At 44.5% G+C, this 18,659-nt stretch overlaps 3 protein-coding genes across 3 annotated transcripts in view; 2 read left to right on the forward strand and 1 right to left on the reverse strand. All coding sequences in view use genetic code 11, as the record gives it.

Moving 5' to 3' along the window:
• Nucleotides 1-51: 51 nt before the first annotated feature.
• Nucleotides 52-5,246, forward strand: EGR_09664 (Mitochondrial import receptor subunit TOM70; the record flags this gene model as incomplete). The annotated part of the gene is made up of 11 exons (XM_024498913.1): nt 52-75; nt 146-298; nt 527-596; nt 943-1,328; nt 1,396-1,533; nt 2,972-3,090; nt 3,169-3,427; nt 4,028-4,261; nt 4,374-4,511; nt 4,592-4,729; nt 4,806-5,246. 11 exons carry the CDS (start codon nt 52-54, stop codon nt 5,244-5,246), a joined length of 2,100 nt encoding a protein of 699 aa, XP_024346686.1.
• A 3,372-nt stretch (nt 5,247-8,618) lies between these two features.
• EGR_09665 (hypothetical protein) lies at nt 8,619-9,635 on the reverse strand (the record flags this gene model as incomplete). Its single annotated transcript, XM_024498914.1, has 4 exons — nt 8,619-8,827; nt 8,891-9,356; nt 9,394-9,537; nt 9,573-9,635. 4 exons carry the CDS (start codon nt 9,633-9,635, stop codon nt 8,619-8,621), a joined length of 882 nt encoding a protein of 293 aa, XP_024346687.1.
• Nucleotides 9,636-14,112: 4,477 nt separating this feature from the next.
• EGR_09666 (Serine/threonine-protein kinase SIK3) overlaps nt 14,113-18,659 on the forward strand; it is a gene marked incomplete at both ends in the record, with an annotated part of 19,710 nt that continues 15,163 nt past the window's right edge. The window contains 2 exons of the mRNA XM_024498915.1: nt 14,113-14,593; nt 18,055-18,453. Coding sequence (XP_024346688.1) covers nt 14,113-14,593; nt 18,055-18,453 — 880 coding nt within the window. The remainder of the gene's footprint in view (nt 14,594-18,054; nt 18,454-18,659) is intronic.

The following is an 18,659-nucleotide window of genomic DNA, read 5'->3' on the forward strand; positions in this document are numbered from 1 at the left end:
TGTTCGGTACACCAGTTTTGATAGCATCGGTTGCCGGCCTCTACTATTACTATGTCTACTCAGCCCCGAGAAAAGGTAAGTTTTGCCATACGTTGTTCCGCCACAGTGTAATCTGGTCATTCCTCCCACTTCCTTACATTATCAGTGTCATTTCACGGCAGAACTTTATCCAGTTTCTTATGCGGGTCGTGTTTGCGTTTCCGCAGGTAGAACTCGAGAACTTGTCGACGTGGCCGTTACAAAATGCGTCACCTTTTTCGAAGGGATATCAAGATTAGTTGTTAATCAATATGGGAGTGTAGGTAGAGTGAATCGAACTAGGGTCGAAGGGGTCGCTGTTGGATAATGGTCTACTAAAATATTATGAATCAATTCTCCTCCATCTTGCACCCTCTCAAACCTTCATTTATCAGCCCATTCCTAGGCTAACTGAATTCAGCGTCCGGTTGCACAGCATTTTCCGTTTCACTCAATTTACTGCTAAGCCATTAGTCCGTTACTACCCGTTTAACTTCCTTTTCTTCAGTTCATCTCGGCTCTCATTCGTTTCGGGATTCACTGGTTTTCATCTCCATCGATTCATGGGGCATCCACGCGTAAATTTTAGCATATATAAATTGTGTGATTTGTTTACCTGCTCGCCCTTTGGTCTGGCAATGATTTCGTCAATGCACTTATTTACGCATTCATCAACTAGATCCAATTCTCCACCTACTCTTCGGTTAGATATTTCTGTTAACTTCTGTGCCGCTATGCAATGATCTGTAATGTATGAATATGGATGCTGTTTTCAGCCAGACTGGAAAAAGTCGAAATAGGGGTGAGAGGGTCTTGCTTTTGACCGTGACTCTGCTTCACTGTGTCTGGATGCCTGAAAGTAATTAAAACACATTTTCACCATCATCAATGGTAACTTATTCCCCTTCTTCGATATCCCTGTAGGGCTTCATAGCGAAGAGGAGGCAGCGTCACCAAGCTCCGAAGAGACGCCTTTGGAGGCAGCTATCGCTCTGAAAAATCGGGGCAATCGCAACTTTAAAGCAGGGCGCTATGAAAAAGCAGTGGAATGTTACACAGAAGCACTGGAGCAGTGTCCACCCACTGCAGTGGAGGAACGGGCGACCTTTTTCCAGAACCGCGCAGCGGCTCGCGAGAATCTACGCCAGTTAGAGGCGGCGGTGGAGGATTGCAATGCGGCACTGGAACTCGCGCCCACCTACCTGAAGGCACTGAATCGACGCGCGCGCCTTTACGAACGGCTCAATGACTTGTCTCGGTGGCTCTTCGACGTCACTGCGTGCTGTTTGCTAGAACGCTTCCAGAACAGTGTAAGTGCTGCTACTACTCATTGTGTCATTTTTGGGGTATGTACAGTAAACGGCTCCTTTATGGAAGTTTTCTGAACCGCGCACAGCCGCCATAATATTAGGTCTTGACCATGGGAGCGGTGTGAAACCTCTCCTTCGGTCAAGCACCCTCTTCTTTCTCTCTGTTTATCCCCATCCACTTCTCACCAGCAAAGAACTTGAGCAAGTGAGTTGGGCTGAGATGAAGGGAGTGATTTCTTACCAAGGTCAAGCAGTTTGATCGACAGTGGCATTTCCAGGAGTTGGGCGCCTTAGGAGATGCGTGTTCTTTGAGGTAGAAGGAGATTTTCCAATATGGTTGTTGCTTTGGAGGCAACTGCACAAAGGAGCAGTGAAACATTGTTGAGGTTGCGTACATGTGAGGCTAGAAAGGGATCGAGGGGCACTTTCTTCTCATTATTTGAAATGATAGTATCGGGATGCCAAAAGCTCTGAACATAGCAGATGACGGGAATTGCAACTGCACCTGGTACCTAACATCAGAAATCGACTGGATCGAAGGGAATGGAGGGTGTATTGAGTTGCTTCTTGCGGCGATTGAGAGGTGAGAGTTGGTGTAAGGTAGGAGATAAAGACGTGTTCGGGAGCCTTCGTTGTACGTGGGACTATGGTGCACAAGTCCAAATTGGAGTGTTGCGACAGGGAGAAAGGCAACGTGAAGGGGTGTATTGGTTGATGTGGAAAAATTGAGGAGAGTGGAGTGGGTGGTCAATATGGCGCCGTCGAGAATGACGCAGATGCCAACAGAAGCCTGGCAGTGGCGTCTGGTAGTTCACCGATCGGGCCAATTTATGGTGCCGGAGAGCATTGGAAGTCTGCAAACGTTGGAATGAAGGAAGGCAACGCTGTGTTCTAAAAGTATTGCTATTAGTACTACTTACATTCGCCTTTTCGGGAACTCCGTGCTTAGAGGTGAGTGTAAATGGCGGTGATTGCACAATGACCCTTTTAAACACACCTTAGGTGTGTGCATATCTGACTCCAATTGTTTTTTTATGATCAATGACTACTCTTTGGTTCTTTAAAAATCCCTTTTTGTGATACAAGATGATGCAAAGTGATTTCTCTACCCGACTGTGTGAAAAATGGAGCGCCTCTGTTTCCTTATTTTGCACAAGGAACATTTCGAAAGCTGTTTCCTTTGTTAGTTCCCTTACCGGCTCTTCTTTTCATTGTAGACGTCTCATTCTGACCCCTACAAGGGAAATCTTATCACTTTATCCACTGTAGCTGCAGGTTGCAGAAATTTTGGATCTTCCTTTAGCACAAAACTATCTTCGATTATGAGTGGAAGTTTGTTCTTCGGTTTTGGACCATTCGTAGGTTATCACATTTCCAGCATTCTTTCGTACGATCGTCTCTGTCTTACGTCATGGCATTCCAGATCCCTTATGTGGGCATCTGGAATCGGATCTTAAAAGTGGAAGTTTGCGTGGTGTACTTCTGGAGGGTAAGAAGTTGGTCCAACCACCATGTCACGCGCTCAGTCGTCGTCGTCATCGTTGTTTTCCCTAGTTTTCTGTACTTTTTCCTCCTGCTTGTGCACTTCAGGTGTACTTCATTCCCCTTTTTCTTATTCACACCACCTTGACTTTCGCTTGCAGGAAAATGTCCTGTGTATGGATCGCGTTCTCAAGCAGATTGGCCAAAAGCTGGCCAAAGAGGAGCCCCCAAAGCTGCCACGAACTCTGCCCTCTCCCGATTTCATCAAATTCTACTTCAGGTGAATAAATGGTTAACTGAAGTTAAGGCTGCTGTGGTTTTGGTTGATTTTGAATGGTTGACTTCTTTTGTACAACAGCTCTTGGGCCTATAATCCGTTCACCTTGGAAGCAATGACGATTGGAAAGAAGCCCTCAGCCAATGCGGAGCAAGCAACAAATGGACTTGATGAAGCTGTGGAGGAGGAGAAGTCTGAGAAAGCTGAGGAAGTTTTCAATCTGCCCCGGAAGTTAGCCTCGGCCTACGAGCAGTTAGAAAAGGCGTTCGAAAAACTCCACGCCGGTGAATATGAGGCGTCTTGGGAGTTAGTGGAGACTGCTGTGAAGGATTTCAATTCGGTAGGCGTTTGTCCTGCATATCCTGCCAGGACTGTCACAACTACTTACATTAGTGTCCCAAATCATAGCTGAAGGCTTGTTAGTCTTAAATATGACTAATTTTTAAGCCAAAATACTCTTTACCACCTAGAAATGGTGTTATGATGTCAAAGTGTTGGTATAATTTCGCTCTCGCCCCCATTTTTCCCAGAAGCTCCTTAAGTATCTTCTCATAGGTATGAAATTTGGGCAGAGCTTTCGAACAATTTGGAAGGGGGTTTATATTTGCTATGTAGAAGGGCTGGAAGACCGTGGAAACTGAGGGCTCAGTGTACATGGATGCATCATTTGAGCGCCATCGTCATTGATGCCTCTGGTTGCCCACGAACGAGTATTTCTTTATAAACCACCCACTTTTTAGCTTTTACAACTCCATTTATCAATACTGGATGCTCTCCTTCCCCTATTTGAAGATTTGGAGCCAAATCCTTTTTCGAATGCCATTTAAATATGTGTTCAGCGTTTTTCCACGACTGTTTACCAGCGTGGATGCGGATTCACATTCATCGCCCTATTGAAATCTCTCTCAGAGGTAATTTAAGTCGGTATCTGCATTTCCAGGCGGCGACTGTTGATTTGCACGCATTTGAAAAGTCGAGATTCGGTGATCGGGAGAAACCCGAGTCCGCCCGCGCAAGGGCTCTCCTCCTGGATACCACATTTAAAGCACTTTCGGGAGATGCAGAGGAGGCAAAATCGCGATTTCTCTCCATCGGCGAAACCCTCTTTGCCCACCCCACCATTCGGGTGAATGCGCTAATCAAAGCCGGCGCACTTTACATGACCATTGATAAGGTAGTTGGTAAAAGTACACTCCTCCTCCCCCCCTCCTCCCCTCCCTCCTCCTCCCCCTCCTTTTTATCTTGCCCGTGGCAATTATGGTTGATGCCTTTCCTGTGCACTGTAGGACCTCTCCGGGTGCATGTACTGCTTCCAACAGGCTCAAACACTCAGTCCTGACTGTCCGGACGTCTATCTTCATCGCGGACAAATTAATCTTCTCGCGGAAAATCTAGACGCCGCTGAAAAAGACCTCTGCGAGGCTGTTCGCTTGAGACCCGACTTCTCCGTCGCCCAGGCATGTGGTCTTTTTTTCCCCTTTTTTATTGACATTACTCCTTGTAGGCGCAGTGGCTGTATCTACTTTACCGAAAGAGTGAGAGTGATGGAAAAAGTCAACGAGTGGAGGAGCTTGTAAAGCAGTTTCAAAAGTTGGTCGAGAAGTTCCCCAATTGCGTGGAGACCCACTCCCTTTACGCCCAGGTGACTTACATATTTGCCACCATGTGGTTATGTCTACTGAAATAAATTTAAGTAGCAATCACTGTTTTGTTTATAGATTCTAACGGAAAGAGGAGAGTTTCAGAAGAGCGATGAGGAGTTCGCCCGTATTATTGAACTCTCTCCAAATTCGGGTTTGGCGTACTCGCATCGGGGTCTTTTGCAATTGCGTTGGAAGCAGGATCAGGATGCGGCGGATGAGTGGTTCAGACGGGCAATCGATGTGGATCCACGGTGCGAGTTGGCATGGGAATTGCGTGGCCAGTTGGCAATGGAAAGAGGGGAATTGGAGAAAGCCGAGGGGTACTTCCAACGTGCTTTGGATGAGGCTCGCACATCCCAAGACCGAGGCCATTTGTTCGCACTTCGTGAGGGTGTCAGGGCTCAGATCCATGCTGCCAAAGTATACGGCATCTCAATTGCCAGTCTCTTTGCCGATTTGAAGGGCGATTTTCAACAGAAAATTGCTGCAGCTGGGGGACTCCCTGTGTCTGTTTAGTGTCTTCCCCACACTCTCTTAGAACGCAAAACCTAGTTTTCACCCTTATCCATCATTTGTACTCCTAAAAAAGGTATTTGACGTGAATGGAATGTACCCTGTGTTGTTTGTGCTTAAAAAAGAATTTTGCTACTTTAATCTTCGTGAGTGATTTTTTTAGATTCTTGGAAGTTTTGGCCCCAATACAATTGGTAGTAATACTCGGTCTTTTGGGTTGTACCTGCGGCGAACGCGTTCTCCATCTGGTATGATGTTGATTATTCACCAGTTTCTTTAACCCTTCAGGCACATTTAAAAAAGTGTCTTTCTTCAGATGGATGGCGCCCTGCATTTACTTCGCTGTCCTAAACTCAACCAATTGTCGGCTGCCTGAGGACACGTGTCACATATCTGTGACTTAAGGCTCAGATGAGGGACCTAAGGTGGCTCATGTGACACCCCGGTATCTAAATTGGTTTGATAGATTTAATGTGTACTGCAGATTGATGCGGGACTGCCATCATCCTCCAATTTTCGTGAGAGACAGGGAGAGCTTCCGACATTTCGGCATCAATAGAATCGAGAAAGCGCATTTGGTAACTCCACTGATCATCATTTAATATTATTCTAAAAGAAATGGGTTGTTTAACTTGTAAAAAAAAACAGGCGATAGCCAAATTTATGACGCACCGTCCGTGAGTCATCTCGCCATCACGGCTGCCCTTACTGGAGGAATGACTAACTCCCCCCGCTTGATTGGCCAGTTCACCTGGTACATGTGTACCGCGTAAGGGCATCAAAAACAGTAGTGAGGGCCATCTCTATCCAAAATTTGAATTTCTTATACTTTTTTTCAAAAGAATTAAAAGACAAATGCTTTTTTCCCTTCTTCCAATTCGTAATACTCGCTTTTCTAACCAATGTGTTTGATTTGGGAGGCGAAAGAGGCCGCGTTAGATAATAGTGACTGACCCCAACAACTGACAATTTAGAGTTGAGGATAAGAAATTTTTTATTTAGCACATTTGCACCAGGGTAACAATTTCCAACTGTGAGATGCGCCCTCCCAACTGGTGCGGCCTACGCTAACATCTCGCCCTGCACGAATATCCTCTTCCCCCAATAAAATCAAAGCTGGCGCGCTTATTTTCTGGGTGTTGATTGGTCTAGTGGCTTTGGAAAAAACGCACCATTGGGTAAGCCCCCATTTGGAGCTGGAATTTTTGCTGAGGGCGGCTACTTGGGTGAATGGGCGCGCGAAGAACATTTCCGTTCACTTAAACAACCGCAATGTTGCCTGTTCCTTCAGGTGATGAGCGATGGCTAAGAGTTAAATGTCTAGACAAATGCAGAAGCAGGGCCGATATCATGACCTCGGAGAAATTCCTTCGGGAACGAAAGGGTTTGGGTTAAGCCCCCACACATGGAACGATGCAGCCTCTTTAGATGATAGTTAAAACCTTATTAACGTTCGTGGAACATACTTGACGCAAAATTAGGTTTGTGACAGAACAGGATGAATAGACTGGAGATGAGTGAAAATTGTCAGGCAACTAGATCATGGCCATCATGACGCTGGTAGTGGAGTCGTCGAGAGGGGCTAAGCCATCCACGCTATATTGACATCGGCACGGGTACAGGTCATAACTACGTGATGAAAACCGTCTTTTTACCAGAGCCATTTTACTTAACCATGTTATTCAAGGGCTGAATACAAAATTGTCTTACCTAGTGGCGCTAATCAATTTCATCATGGAGGTGATACCAGGCGGTGGTGTTTAAAATCGGAGCCACGCACATTTCAAGACCCATATAAGACAACTACTTACAAGAAAAACATTTCATCGGATTTTGTTTTATCTGAGTTTTATTAAGGTAATTTTTTGCTATTTATATATCTACTAACGCTTAGTTATAATGTGAAATTAGATGAGAGAGACAATTAGGTAGGCCCGAAGGGCTGCACCGACCGCACAACGCAATGCACGGCACTTCCGCATTAACCAATCAAAAAGCTGCCTCACTGACCAATCAAGTAGGTCGAGGTGTTTCGTTGTAGCTGTCAACGTCGGCTACTTTTATTCACTTTTTTTCACCTTTGTGATGATTTAGCACACTCCTTCTTCCATGATCACCTTCTCCATGATTAAATGCTCAACTCAGCCAATAGGAGAGGCCCATTTTGCGGCAAACCTGCAGCGCGGTGTTGTTGGTGTTGGGTTAACCTGGTTTACCGCCTTAGGTAGGTGGGGGTAGCTACTTTGTTTTCCACCAAAATAAATGTCACAACTTATTTACACTAGGATGGCGCAGTGTAATCCTGACCAGATAAGGCGTAATTGACTGTTTGTCCTCAGGTAACCGAAAAGATGCGGGTCACAGGATTGGTAGACTCAAGAGCCAGGTGGTGATACACCTGCTGTTCCGATTTGTTTTGTCGCCTCACCTCTGGTTTACCGCGATGGTTGATTATAATGCCCCTTAAAAAGTGGATTGCACGCTATGTCAGAAAAGTCGTAGTAAGTACTTCAAGCGCGTTCGGTGGGGCATTTTTCTCACAACCTTCCAGAGGTGTAATGGATTGCTTTTGTTTACGGGCGCCCATTGAGTGGAAGTGACTGCAGGCGAAATGAGTCCAGGAGGAGGCGAATGGAAAGGAGAGCCGTGTTAACCCAGCAAAGTAGTTTCGGAACCACCGTCCCCCCCACAACAACAGTTTGTTGTAAGGCTGCTGACGGCGGAAGCGCCAAGCCAGCTAGATACAAGGTCTAGACGACCCATGCCCCCCGCCCCAGCTACGCATCCAAGGCGTAGAACCGCCTCGTGCGACAAGAACACACCACAAGGCGGTCTCCAAAGCTCTCGCCCACGAAACCGCACCCTCCCTCCCCGGAATGAGTCGACCAATCCCCTGGCAGACGAACACCCCAGCCCCGGTTACTCCACACATAGCCGTCGCCAAGCCACCACCCTCAGCAAGGCACGCCCCCTATGTACGGGCCGAGAAAGTAGAGTACGGGAAGAACAGCAATGATATTAGGACCATGAAGACAACACGATGCACGCCCCCAGCACCCTCAGCAGTGGAGGAACCACGGAAGGGCGGGGAGGCGATGCACGTCACGCGGGGAACGCTGGCACACCGCTCCATAAATGCTTTGCAATACAAATTGTGAGTATAGAAATCGGCGACAGGTACATGCAGTGCAATGATTTGAAAACGGGACACTTGACGTTTCTTTCCAAGGGGGGGGGAGGAGAAGGAAGGGGGGAGCTGTCAAAGACAAACTGTACAAACATGCCCATGAGTGAATATAAACGCGCTACATATCTTGAGGGTTTTTGACATCGTTCGAGTGTATTACAAAACGTCAGATTAACGCATTTCGCGCATTAATTGTCCTCCGTAGCAGCAACCTTTGCCTCGCTGACGCCAACGGCATCGGAGTCATCGGCAGGTCGCTTCTGAGCTCGTCGCGAATCCGTGACACCAGAACCCGACAAGTTCGCGACCTCCTCTTCCACATTTTCGCCCTCGCCCTCTTCATCCTCGTCTTCTTCGTCATCTTCCTCGTCGTCCTCTGCATCCTCGTCTCCATTACCTCGAAAAGCAAAAACCCAGTTATGGGCAAGTAGAAGAAAAACTCACATAAAAATAAACTTACCAGGCACGTAGTCTTCCTCGTCATCCTCAAGATCTTTGCTACCCTGAAGAGCAGAAATCCCAATTTCCTCTTCCTCATCCTCCTCATCTTCATCCTCACCTTGATCATCCTCCTCATCGTCCTCGTCATCGGCCTCTTCGTTAGCAGTAGGAATTATATGCCCATTCTTAGGCCCATTGACAACCTCACCAGTAACTTTCTCATTCACCTCCTCGACGCCGCTTTGATCCAAACCGTCAAGGAACTTCAAATGCGGTAGGAGAGCGAAGACCTCCTTCCGGTAACCCTCCACGCTCACCAACTCGCAGTCGCTCATCTCAAGATGAGACAGACTTTCCAACGAGGCAAGAGGGGCCAAATCGGCAATGGCCGCCAACTTATTGCCGGAAAGATTAACAGAAACCAGTCTGGGGCAGTTTGTCAGAGCCTCAAGACCTGCAGAAATTGGATTACCTGAAACATCCAGCTAGAGTAGAAATTGGGGGATAGTAAAGGGGCCATACATGTGTCAGAGCCGGCAGAGCGGGGAGGCCAGCAAGGGTTGTCAAACCAACGTTAGACATGTTGAGTTTCTCCAAACACGTGTACTCATCAGTTAAGCCTTCAACCTCGGTGGCAGAACACCCTTCCAAATTGAGCTCTTTGATCTAGAACTCGGTTCCAAATGGAAGAAAAAGCTTACCTCGCCAAGTTTACGGTCTTCCCTTTCGGCTTCTATGCGCTGAACCATAGTGAGAACAGACATCCTGCAACGTAAGACCACCGCGCGAAAACGCTTTCGAAGTTAGGAATGTTCGAAATTGGCAGGAAGCGCAAGTCGACTACACATTAAAACAAATTAAACAAAATACCCCGTATTTAAAAAATTATTTATTTACTAAAAAAGCCCAAGTAAAAGCACTATAAAAAAGCTAATAAAAAAAGGATATATATTCAAAGACATTTAGTGTAATCACATTTTAATGACCGTCATAATCACTAGATTATTTGCAGCCAGAAAGCGACGCCTTCGGCCTAGTTAAAAAAAAGGCAAAAATTTAAAAGGGATGCAATAGCAAATTGCATTATTTTATTTAGGTGATAGAAACCGAAGTTGTGATTACTTATTCTCTACTGCAGCGAAATAATTTAATACCAACCATGATAGGGTCCATCAGAGCCTAAAGGCCAAGTTTAGCTGGATCTAGACCCATGTGATTAAAGGTAATTTTTAATAGAATTCGGCTCTCTACGTGCATTTTGCCTGGTAAAAATGCACTGTGCAGTATATTTCTCCAAGCATATTATCATTTACCTAAGTCGTTATTTTGCTATAATTTGGTGCTTTAGGTCTTGTACAAATTTCTGCAGAATAAAAAGCTTGTGCAAAAGCGATCATATGACCGGCTCAACGAAACGATTTCCGTCTAGTAGCGCAAGCTTCTCTCCTCCCTATAATGTGGAACTGAAACCCGACAGGATTAAAGTCTTTCGCGTAAAATTGCCTAATTATTCCAAAGAATAAATTACAATTTCTAATTTTTAACTATCCGTAGTAATGCGAATCGCTTATGTATTTCTAATAAATTACTTTTCCGTGATAACTTTATTAACACTATGTTAAACACCTGCTTTTAACGGTTATTTTGGAAGTATAGTAATGTTACGCTAATTTTTTTGACAGAAAAATTTCTGATTTGAGTTTTTTCATTTACCGGTTTGTTTGAAATATTTATTTGCGTGGAGCAGGTAAATGGGCGGTATTATCGTGTACAATGGAACGCTACTAATTACCGAGGTAGGCCGAGCACTTATCTCGCTAAGGCAAAACTTTGGCTATCAGTGCATCTCCTACTCTACACAATAAAACATTCTTCTTCAACCAATCTCTTCCATTTAAGCGTCTGAGGTCAGAGGCAAAAGAGAAAAAATATCATTGTTTACACCACCCTTTATTTTGGTTAAAGACAATAACTTTTTGAAAAATAGTTATAATGGCTGACTTGCTGGATATTCCCTAATTGAATTCTTTCCTTTTTGCAGCAAATACAGTTGTGGATTTATTTCCTTTTTTGTGCAAAAAAGGTTACTCTAGTGGTAATCGGTCATTTTAGGCCTATCATTGCTTTGGTTTTAGTTGTTTCTAGATTAGAGTTTTGTTCTTAGCTGCAGGTGTGGGATCAGCAGCATAATCGCATATATCAGAATCGCTGTAGCGATGTGGATGACTATAATTCGAGGCTTGAGTACAACCCCTTTCGATGTTTTAAGGTCCAACATTTGGCTGAGTCCACACTGGGAATGTTTGTGGCGACAACATGACTCTGAGGTGGTTGGTCAAATCACCTAAATTTGTGCAATGCCTAACACCACAGTGTCGCACAGGGATGTTCCCGAAATTTCACTCCTTCTCTATAAATTTTTACAGATTGACGGGATTGCTGGCATCCTCGATCAGATGGGCGAATTCCTCTGTGGCTTCAATTGATTGAAGACGCTTGGGTACCGATACTTTTATTCATGCTTCTGCCTTTCGTGCAGTCAAATGCACACAATTGTCAATCGCAAGCGCAAGTAGCACTCCTGCCTAACTGCGCCTCCTTCTGGAATGCTCTGCGCTTACAATCTTCAGTAGGTAGAGGTGAGGTCAGGTTGAATAGGATTGGGGATAAGGAACACATCGTGTGGGCTGCTAAGCTTCACAAATCGCACTACTTAAATGGATTTTGTGCAAAAGCCATGCACAGCTTCTGGAAACCTTGTGAATATCACTGCTAAGCCGCGGTCACTGGTATAAAAAACGATCTATGGACTTCATTTTCCCGACTTTTAAATTGGGGAAATGAAGGTCTGCAATGGTTACTGATTTCAAGGAATAAAGTTTAGTGGCTCCATCTCCAAGACATAATTGAGGTGTATCCGGGATTTCGTTACAACATCTGCGTACTTATATTGACCTTCCTTTGCAGGACACTGCTTCCGTGGGTCAGGGGACAAATGATCTTGCGGAACCCGCAGTGCCTATGCGGTGGAACAATTCGAGGAACTTAACTACTTATCTGCAGCAGTTTGAGATGGACAGACAGACTGCCAGCATGCGCAAGGGTCTTAGTGCCGCGGTCTTGGGGCGAGTAAAAGTTCAGGCAACTAATACAACACTTGGCCGACCGTTGAGTTGCCTTAGCTGGGTATTTCACCATCGGCTTACGCGTTCGAGCACAGCCACTATCAGCTAAACTAAGGCGTCCAGAGGTGCAAAAAGCAGGATGGTCGCCTATTCCTAACACTGCTTTAATGCCTGCTGCTGAGATAACTCTGATCACGATTCAGTGGTGATCTCCAAGTTAGCCGACAAAGCATTCTAACAAATGAGGCGGGAAATGTGGCCATAGGGTCCTGGAATCCTATTCATCTCTCAATTCAAGCAAACCATAGAATTATTGTAAAATATTTTCTGCCTAGTTTTTGGGTAGACTTGTTGGAGATAAGGTGATAACCGTCACAAGTCCAGGGAATCTCATCATCGTCTTTGAGAGAGTTACACAAGCTGATGTCTGCTTGGTTTTAAGCGCGTCCTTCTCCATCGCCTCCCCAACAATTTTGCACAGGCCAGACGGAGTAGTGGGGGAACTTTCAATTCAGCTATCATGACCTTGGTCTTTATCTCGACGGATGGGTTGGATGCCTGCTTCTTATTGAAAATCCGTCGTAGGTATGCTGATAAAAAACGTCCAGAAGGAAGAACTTGGGACGGGATCGAAATCAACAATGAGTTAGACTTTCCAACATCCACAGCGAGTTCAGGGTGTTCAAAATACTTGAAACTTGAAAATCGGTGGATGGGGCAGAAACTCCCCAAACCACATGAACTAAAGCTGTTTCATCGTTCAATGCAGCAGGGAAGGGTAGTGAACTACCCCAAAGGAGCAGTGAAAGAAATCAGACATATTGGTTGTGGTAATGACTCTACATTTCATTTAGCAGGATAGCAAACTCGACAAGCCTCTTAGCCTCTGCAGATCGAACTTGAGCTCTAAAGCATGGCCCTCGTGTCCCGAATTTTTCGGTGCGTTAGCATTGCACTATTTTTTCCATACCGCTTTGGCTTATTACATCTTCTGGGAAGATTGTGGAGGCTACACAATTATCAGAATAGCACAGGATGACAAAAAACAAACTCAAGCAACTTTGCAATAGTAATAGCTAAGAGAGATAAAGTTTATTCACGAGTTCATTAAGACGAAACGGTCTAAAAAGGATTCGAAATAGCCATTTTTGGATAGGTTTTAAAGAATATGATGCAGTGTAGTGCGTCGATCGTTTGTTCAGCTCTTGATTTTGGTTAAGGGTTGCTTTGAGTACATGAAATTGTGCCTTCACTGGATGCCAGTAGCCCAAACCTTTTCTGTATGCCTAGGTATAATGTCTTCTTTCGATTTTGACAAAGTTTCACCTTGAATCTTCTCCGAAAACACAATTAGATTTGCTGAAGCGCCGGAAGAATTGCTATTTACTTAAAGAGGTACATGAAGGCTACAGGCATGGCCCAAAGGTTATGCCACAGGGCTGTGTTGTAAAGCTTCCGAACATGAGTCAAAGGGCAAACTTAGGTGAACACTCCTTTCCTTCACTTTTCCATACTCTAAAAAAACCCATAAAAGTTTTGACGGGAATTATAATGCATTTATAACTAATTATTTCTACAAAATGGCATGCTCACCCTAGTGTCAAAAAATTTCACGTGTTTTTATTAAAGACATTCGTTTTTGATTTTGATTTAATGATTTGAGGTCTTAAGTTTTAAATAAGGTTTTACTGCATTTAATTTTTTGGATTAGTGTTTTAACTATTTAATTAAGGGGAACACAATTAATCTAGGGTCACGCGTGTGTATTAACTTCTGGGATTTTAATAACTTTTGACTTATAGGGTATCTGTTGTTTTATGCCATTTACTGACGTACTTTTGTTAAAATTATTTTTCCCTTGGATGAGGTACGTAGTTTAAAAGCATGATACTTATTCACCAGCCAATAAGTACTTATATGCCATGATTTGGTTTATCTGGATACTCTAATTAATTTAAGGATTTAGAACATGCGAAGGTGAACAGTGCATGCTTTATTCGATAGGGAGTAAATAAGAATTATTATTGTATAATCTTTTTTCTGAATTCAATTGCTCTGCCTATATCCATATATTTCTCCTGATTTTAGTAGGTAAGAAAAAATACATCGAACTACAATGCATTCCGGAGATACACCAAGGCGTCATCTTCTTCGTCAAGAGGAGCAGCAAGAGGAGAGTCCTGCCCCCTCCAGCAGTAACCCACAGAGACAGGAAGTTGAAGGAGTATTGGAATTGCAATCCAATTTTACTACCAACGCCACAGATAATCATCGACCTCAAACAATGACTTCAGGCAGTTCTACGACCACATCAGCTACTAATACAACCACTTCTTCTTCCTCTTCTTCGTCTACCTCCACATATAAAACCTGTGGAATTCGACTGAAGCATAGTCGGGTTGCCCCCCTTGGTGGAGGTTCGACTACCTCATCTTCCACTGAGGACTCGGAGGCCAGAGAGCGGCGCTTTGGGTCTATCGATTTGCAACACCCTCTGCCGTTGAATACTGCGACTAGTGGGGCGACAGGACAAGAAATGGTTAAGAGGCAGTTGACAATTGATGCACATTTGAAGCAGGCATTGCTTGCGGATTTCAGTAAGTTGAAGATGTGGTTATTGCGAGTTTACTACCCCTGTCAAGTATATGTGACTCAAAGCCCTTCTTGAGGCATTGTAGAAGGCAGCTTAAGATACCTCATTAGATAGGAGCTGCTTTTTACTAGTATGCGTAAATGCTGGGATTTTATATGTGTGGGCGAATGTCCATGTTACTGCTGCCTAGTTTGTAGCGTCGCATGGTTAAATCTCGTCTCAGTGTACGTATTCTTAAAGAATTACAAATGATTCCATTGCCAACTTATTTGTAAATTTGTCATGTTTAGCATCGTTAAAAATGACTGCTTTCGATTTTGAATCTCAGTGTCGTCATTGGTATCATATCTTCTCCTGGTGTCCTCAAATGTAAATTTTGGAGGTATCCTGAAGGGGTCCGATGTTTGTCGATGTCCTTAACAATTGGAAGGTGTTTGAAATAAAGGTACGATGCGAAATCTTTTTACTGGAGTAAAGCACCCGTCAAATGAATCCGAAGAAAGGTCTTGATTTTGAAGTGGAAGCAATGGACTAAATAGATTTGCTTCCGTGATGGTTGAAGAGTGACTACAGGGAGTGTCGGGAATGATGCTAGTAACATGATGTAGGCAGTGTGGCAGCGAAATGGTTGTAATTAGCTTAAACTGATCCCCAACTTATGCATGATTATGTTCCCTTTTCCCCTGATTGTATCTTTTTTTGCTTCCATTGTTTAAGTTCCTGTTGCCTCTGGTACTGAGTGTCACTTACGTCGTTGCTGTTGTTACTCTATAAGATTGGCTTGCTCGTTTGCTGAGCGTTTAAGTGAAGGAGACTGCGTTACTATTCGGAACCCCGAAATCTTTCAAAAATAGTGCAAATTTAGCCGATAGCCGCTTTAGCCAAATACACGGAAGATCGTGCCTGTCGTAGCACCTGCCATAGCAGTTCCTTCAAACTTGTGCGTAATTTTCCAAATTCGATGGCGATTCCATTAATTGCTTCGCCTTCGTTCTCAGCTTCTATGCATCAACAGTGAAAAGGACGAAAGATCGTGCCTCCATGTTGGATTATCTAGTGTCCGCTTTCAAAAGTGAGGCAGCCGAAACCATTTGGTGTCACACAGTCTTCGAGAAGGATGGCAGAACTCCGCTTTTGAGAACTTTATGTCGATTGCAGGAAATTCATTGACAAATGGATGTATGGGTCAAACAATGGCATGAAGCTTTGCTTCTTAGCACTGAGTCGGCTCGATCATCAGTCGAATCCAGAGATCTGCTGGATTTTAACATAATTAGTTTTAAAATAAGTGCTTTGCGAGGGCTTATTCCATCATAAAAATAGAAAACTTTCATAATTGGTTTAGCTTACACTTCACGGCTTAAGGCCAACGCCAGTGACCAGCTGGACTCTTAAAAAGCTACAGCTATTCCGAGCTCTAGTATCTACATGATATCTATTCTATCAACGCCGAATTAACATTCAAGTTCGCGAGGAGGATACCCATCAAACGTTATTCTTACTTTAACAACTCCTACTGCCTTGACGAATGCCCCACCTTTTAAGAGGTGACTGTATCGAATAAGTCCGGGGGGTCGTGGAAGGCTCAAACCTATGCTACCCTTGCTCGAAGCCGAATTGCGGAGTGAAGGACCACCGCTCGCGTCACTGTTGCGGGGGACACCACCATCAGTGAATCACCAAATCCCCTGAAGAAATTGTAGCAGTGCGACACCTTTCTGCGTATGAAATCCCACCTACTCGAAGGAAGCCCTTTGTGATCCTGCCGGTTTTCATTTGTCATTAATTCGGTGAGATAGTTGCCAACGCCTTAACAATCATACAAGAACTTTCAAATCAGAAACATGTGTTACCCGCAGGTAGTAGGGACAACCCAACAAATATCGCATCCCATCCCCCCATTCTCTCCCACTTGGCGTTTCGTCGTTCCATGGCTCACTTTTTCACCATATACATGCTGAGTGGCCTGTGTATTGTGCGGATGCTTTCACCGCAGATGTTGACACTTCCAACTCGGCACTCAGATTATGACACCATTTGCAGAAAATCGGTCTGGACTATCTCTGATCACCTTTGGGGCAGAGGAACGGTTAAACTTTGTGGATGCATCTTCACTTGCCTGTCTATGAGTGCAGTGGAATTAAAGGTACCCCATGCCTTAGATACTGATTCATTCTTGTCGGTACTTTCGAGATTCTTCACAAGGTGTGGATGTCTTTGAATTGCTTTAGCAAATACATAACCTGCTTTTGCGGTACTGAAGGACTAATTAAACAATACCTATGAGTGGGAGACTTGGACAGAACAACCAAGGCGCTCTTCATACCACCGTTCACTGACAAAACCATCAGATGACTTAGTTGACGACAATCATGTCTAAGGGCGTGGGGGGCGTACATCTGATGGGGCGGTAGCAACATGCACGTTACCTAGCGGATACCGTCTGGGGCTTTTGGTTGAAGGGGTACTTCCTCGAGTTGTAGAGAAATGTCCAAGTGGACTAAAGAGCACTTGAAAGCTGCTGAACATTTCGCAAGGATTACCCGATTGGTGGGTCCATTAAAATCTACTAGATGAAAATGATGTATGCACTGTGCAACCTTCGGATTTCTTTCTTTTCACAATGCCTTTTAGGTGTATTTTGTCCTGTCCATTCCCAGACCTCGGCAGCGTACAATCCTCAACTTCGGGGAGTAAAAAAATGTAAGTTAATTTGCAAATTTTTTACAAAAATGTTTGCGTCGTTATTAACTAGGTGACGATTCAATTTGTCCCTCCCAGCGGTTAATCCCCCACGAAACTTGGGGTCGACCAACTCACATCTGTCTGTTGACCATTCCTCGAGTCCATAGTACGTGACGGATGCATGGGACGGAGGCGGTGGCATAGATGAGGGGGTTGTTGGGTTTGTGACAGATGGCTGGCCGAATTGAGGACGGGAAAGTTGGATGTACTTATCGCTTTTCCCCTCCCCTTCACCATACAGCTGCTTTCTGTTCGTCTTCCACACTATTCATCTACACCGCAGCCTCGACTCGAATTGGTTGACCAGGTAGAGTAAAATCACCTGCTGGAATGTCGTGGAGCTCTTCACTTCAAGCATCTAGCACCGTTTCATGCGTTCATTTGCCAGTTTGCCATACTCTGTCAGGATGACTTTTAGCTTATTCACCGTCTCTTAACTAAGGCCTTGAATCACCTGCTGGAACTCTTCACTCATCATCCCATTTCTCCTTAGGTGAATAACTAGCTCATTTAGTCGTCAAACAGTTTCAGGATTGATGATTGAAAGAATCAGGTATGAATAAATGATTGGACGGGTGATCTGATGAGTGAATGGATAGGCATTTCAAAAAAGGTAGTTCAGGACCAGTTGGTTAAATGGGTAGAAGAAGGAATGGAATAAAATGGAATAAAATCTAGACGGATGATTCTCATGCAGAATGCTTCTTCATTATCTTACAGACCTTCCAAGCCTCTTCCATTCCCCTGCTGTGCTGTCTACCTACTTTCCTCGTCTCCTTCCGACGCGTTCCACGGACTCCCTCCATCCACCCAACCGTTTCATCGACCCTCTCACCACAAGTACCACCGTCGGTCCTTATCATATGAGACGTCTTTTGGGACGAGGCAATTTTGCAGTTGTCAAGTTGGCCACACACACACAATTAAATGTTCCAGTTGCGGTGAAGATCATCAATAAGGAATTGGTTGGTGGTCAGAATCTAACCAAAATAGCGCGCGAGTTGGAGGCAATGAAGCGGTGCTACAGGCATCCAAATATTATCCGTCTCTACCACATCATGGAGACTGATGCTAACATTTACATGGTGATGGAGTATGCTAGTCGTGGGGAGGTTTTCGGTAAGTTCAAATTTCCCTTTTACAAAGTGTAAAATCCTCAAAGTTGATGGAAGAAGCTGACCATAGGATGGCAAATAAAATTGCTCTAAAAAAAGAAAAGTAAAGGAAAATGAAAAAAGGGATCTGTAGGCATCACCCCCATTACTGTAACTCATCACCACTGGTGAAGTCACTCGATGCAAAACACCACAGATTGCTGACATTAG

Source organism: Echinococcus granulosus (genome assembly GCF_000524195.1).
Source record: "Echinococcus granulosus chromosome Unknown EG_S00159, whole genome shotgun sequence".
Lineage (NCBI taxonomy): Eukaryota > Metazoa > Platyhelminthes > Cestoda > Cyclophyllidea > Taeniidae > Echinococcus > Echinococcus granulosus.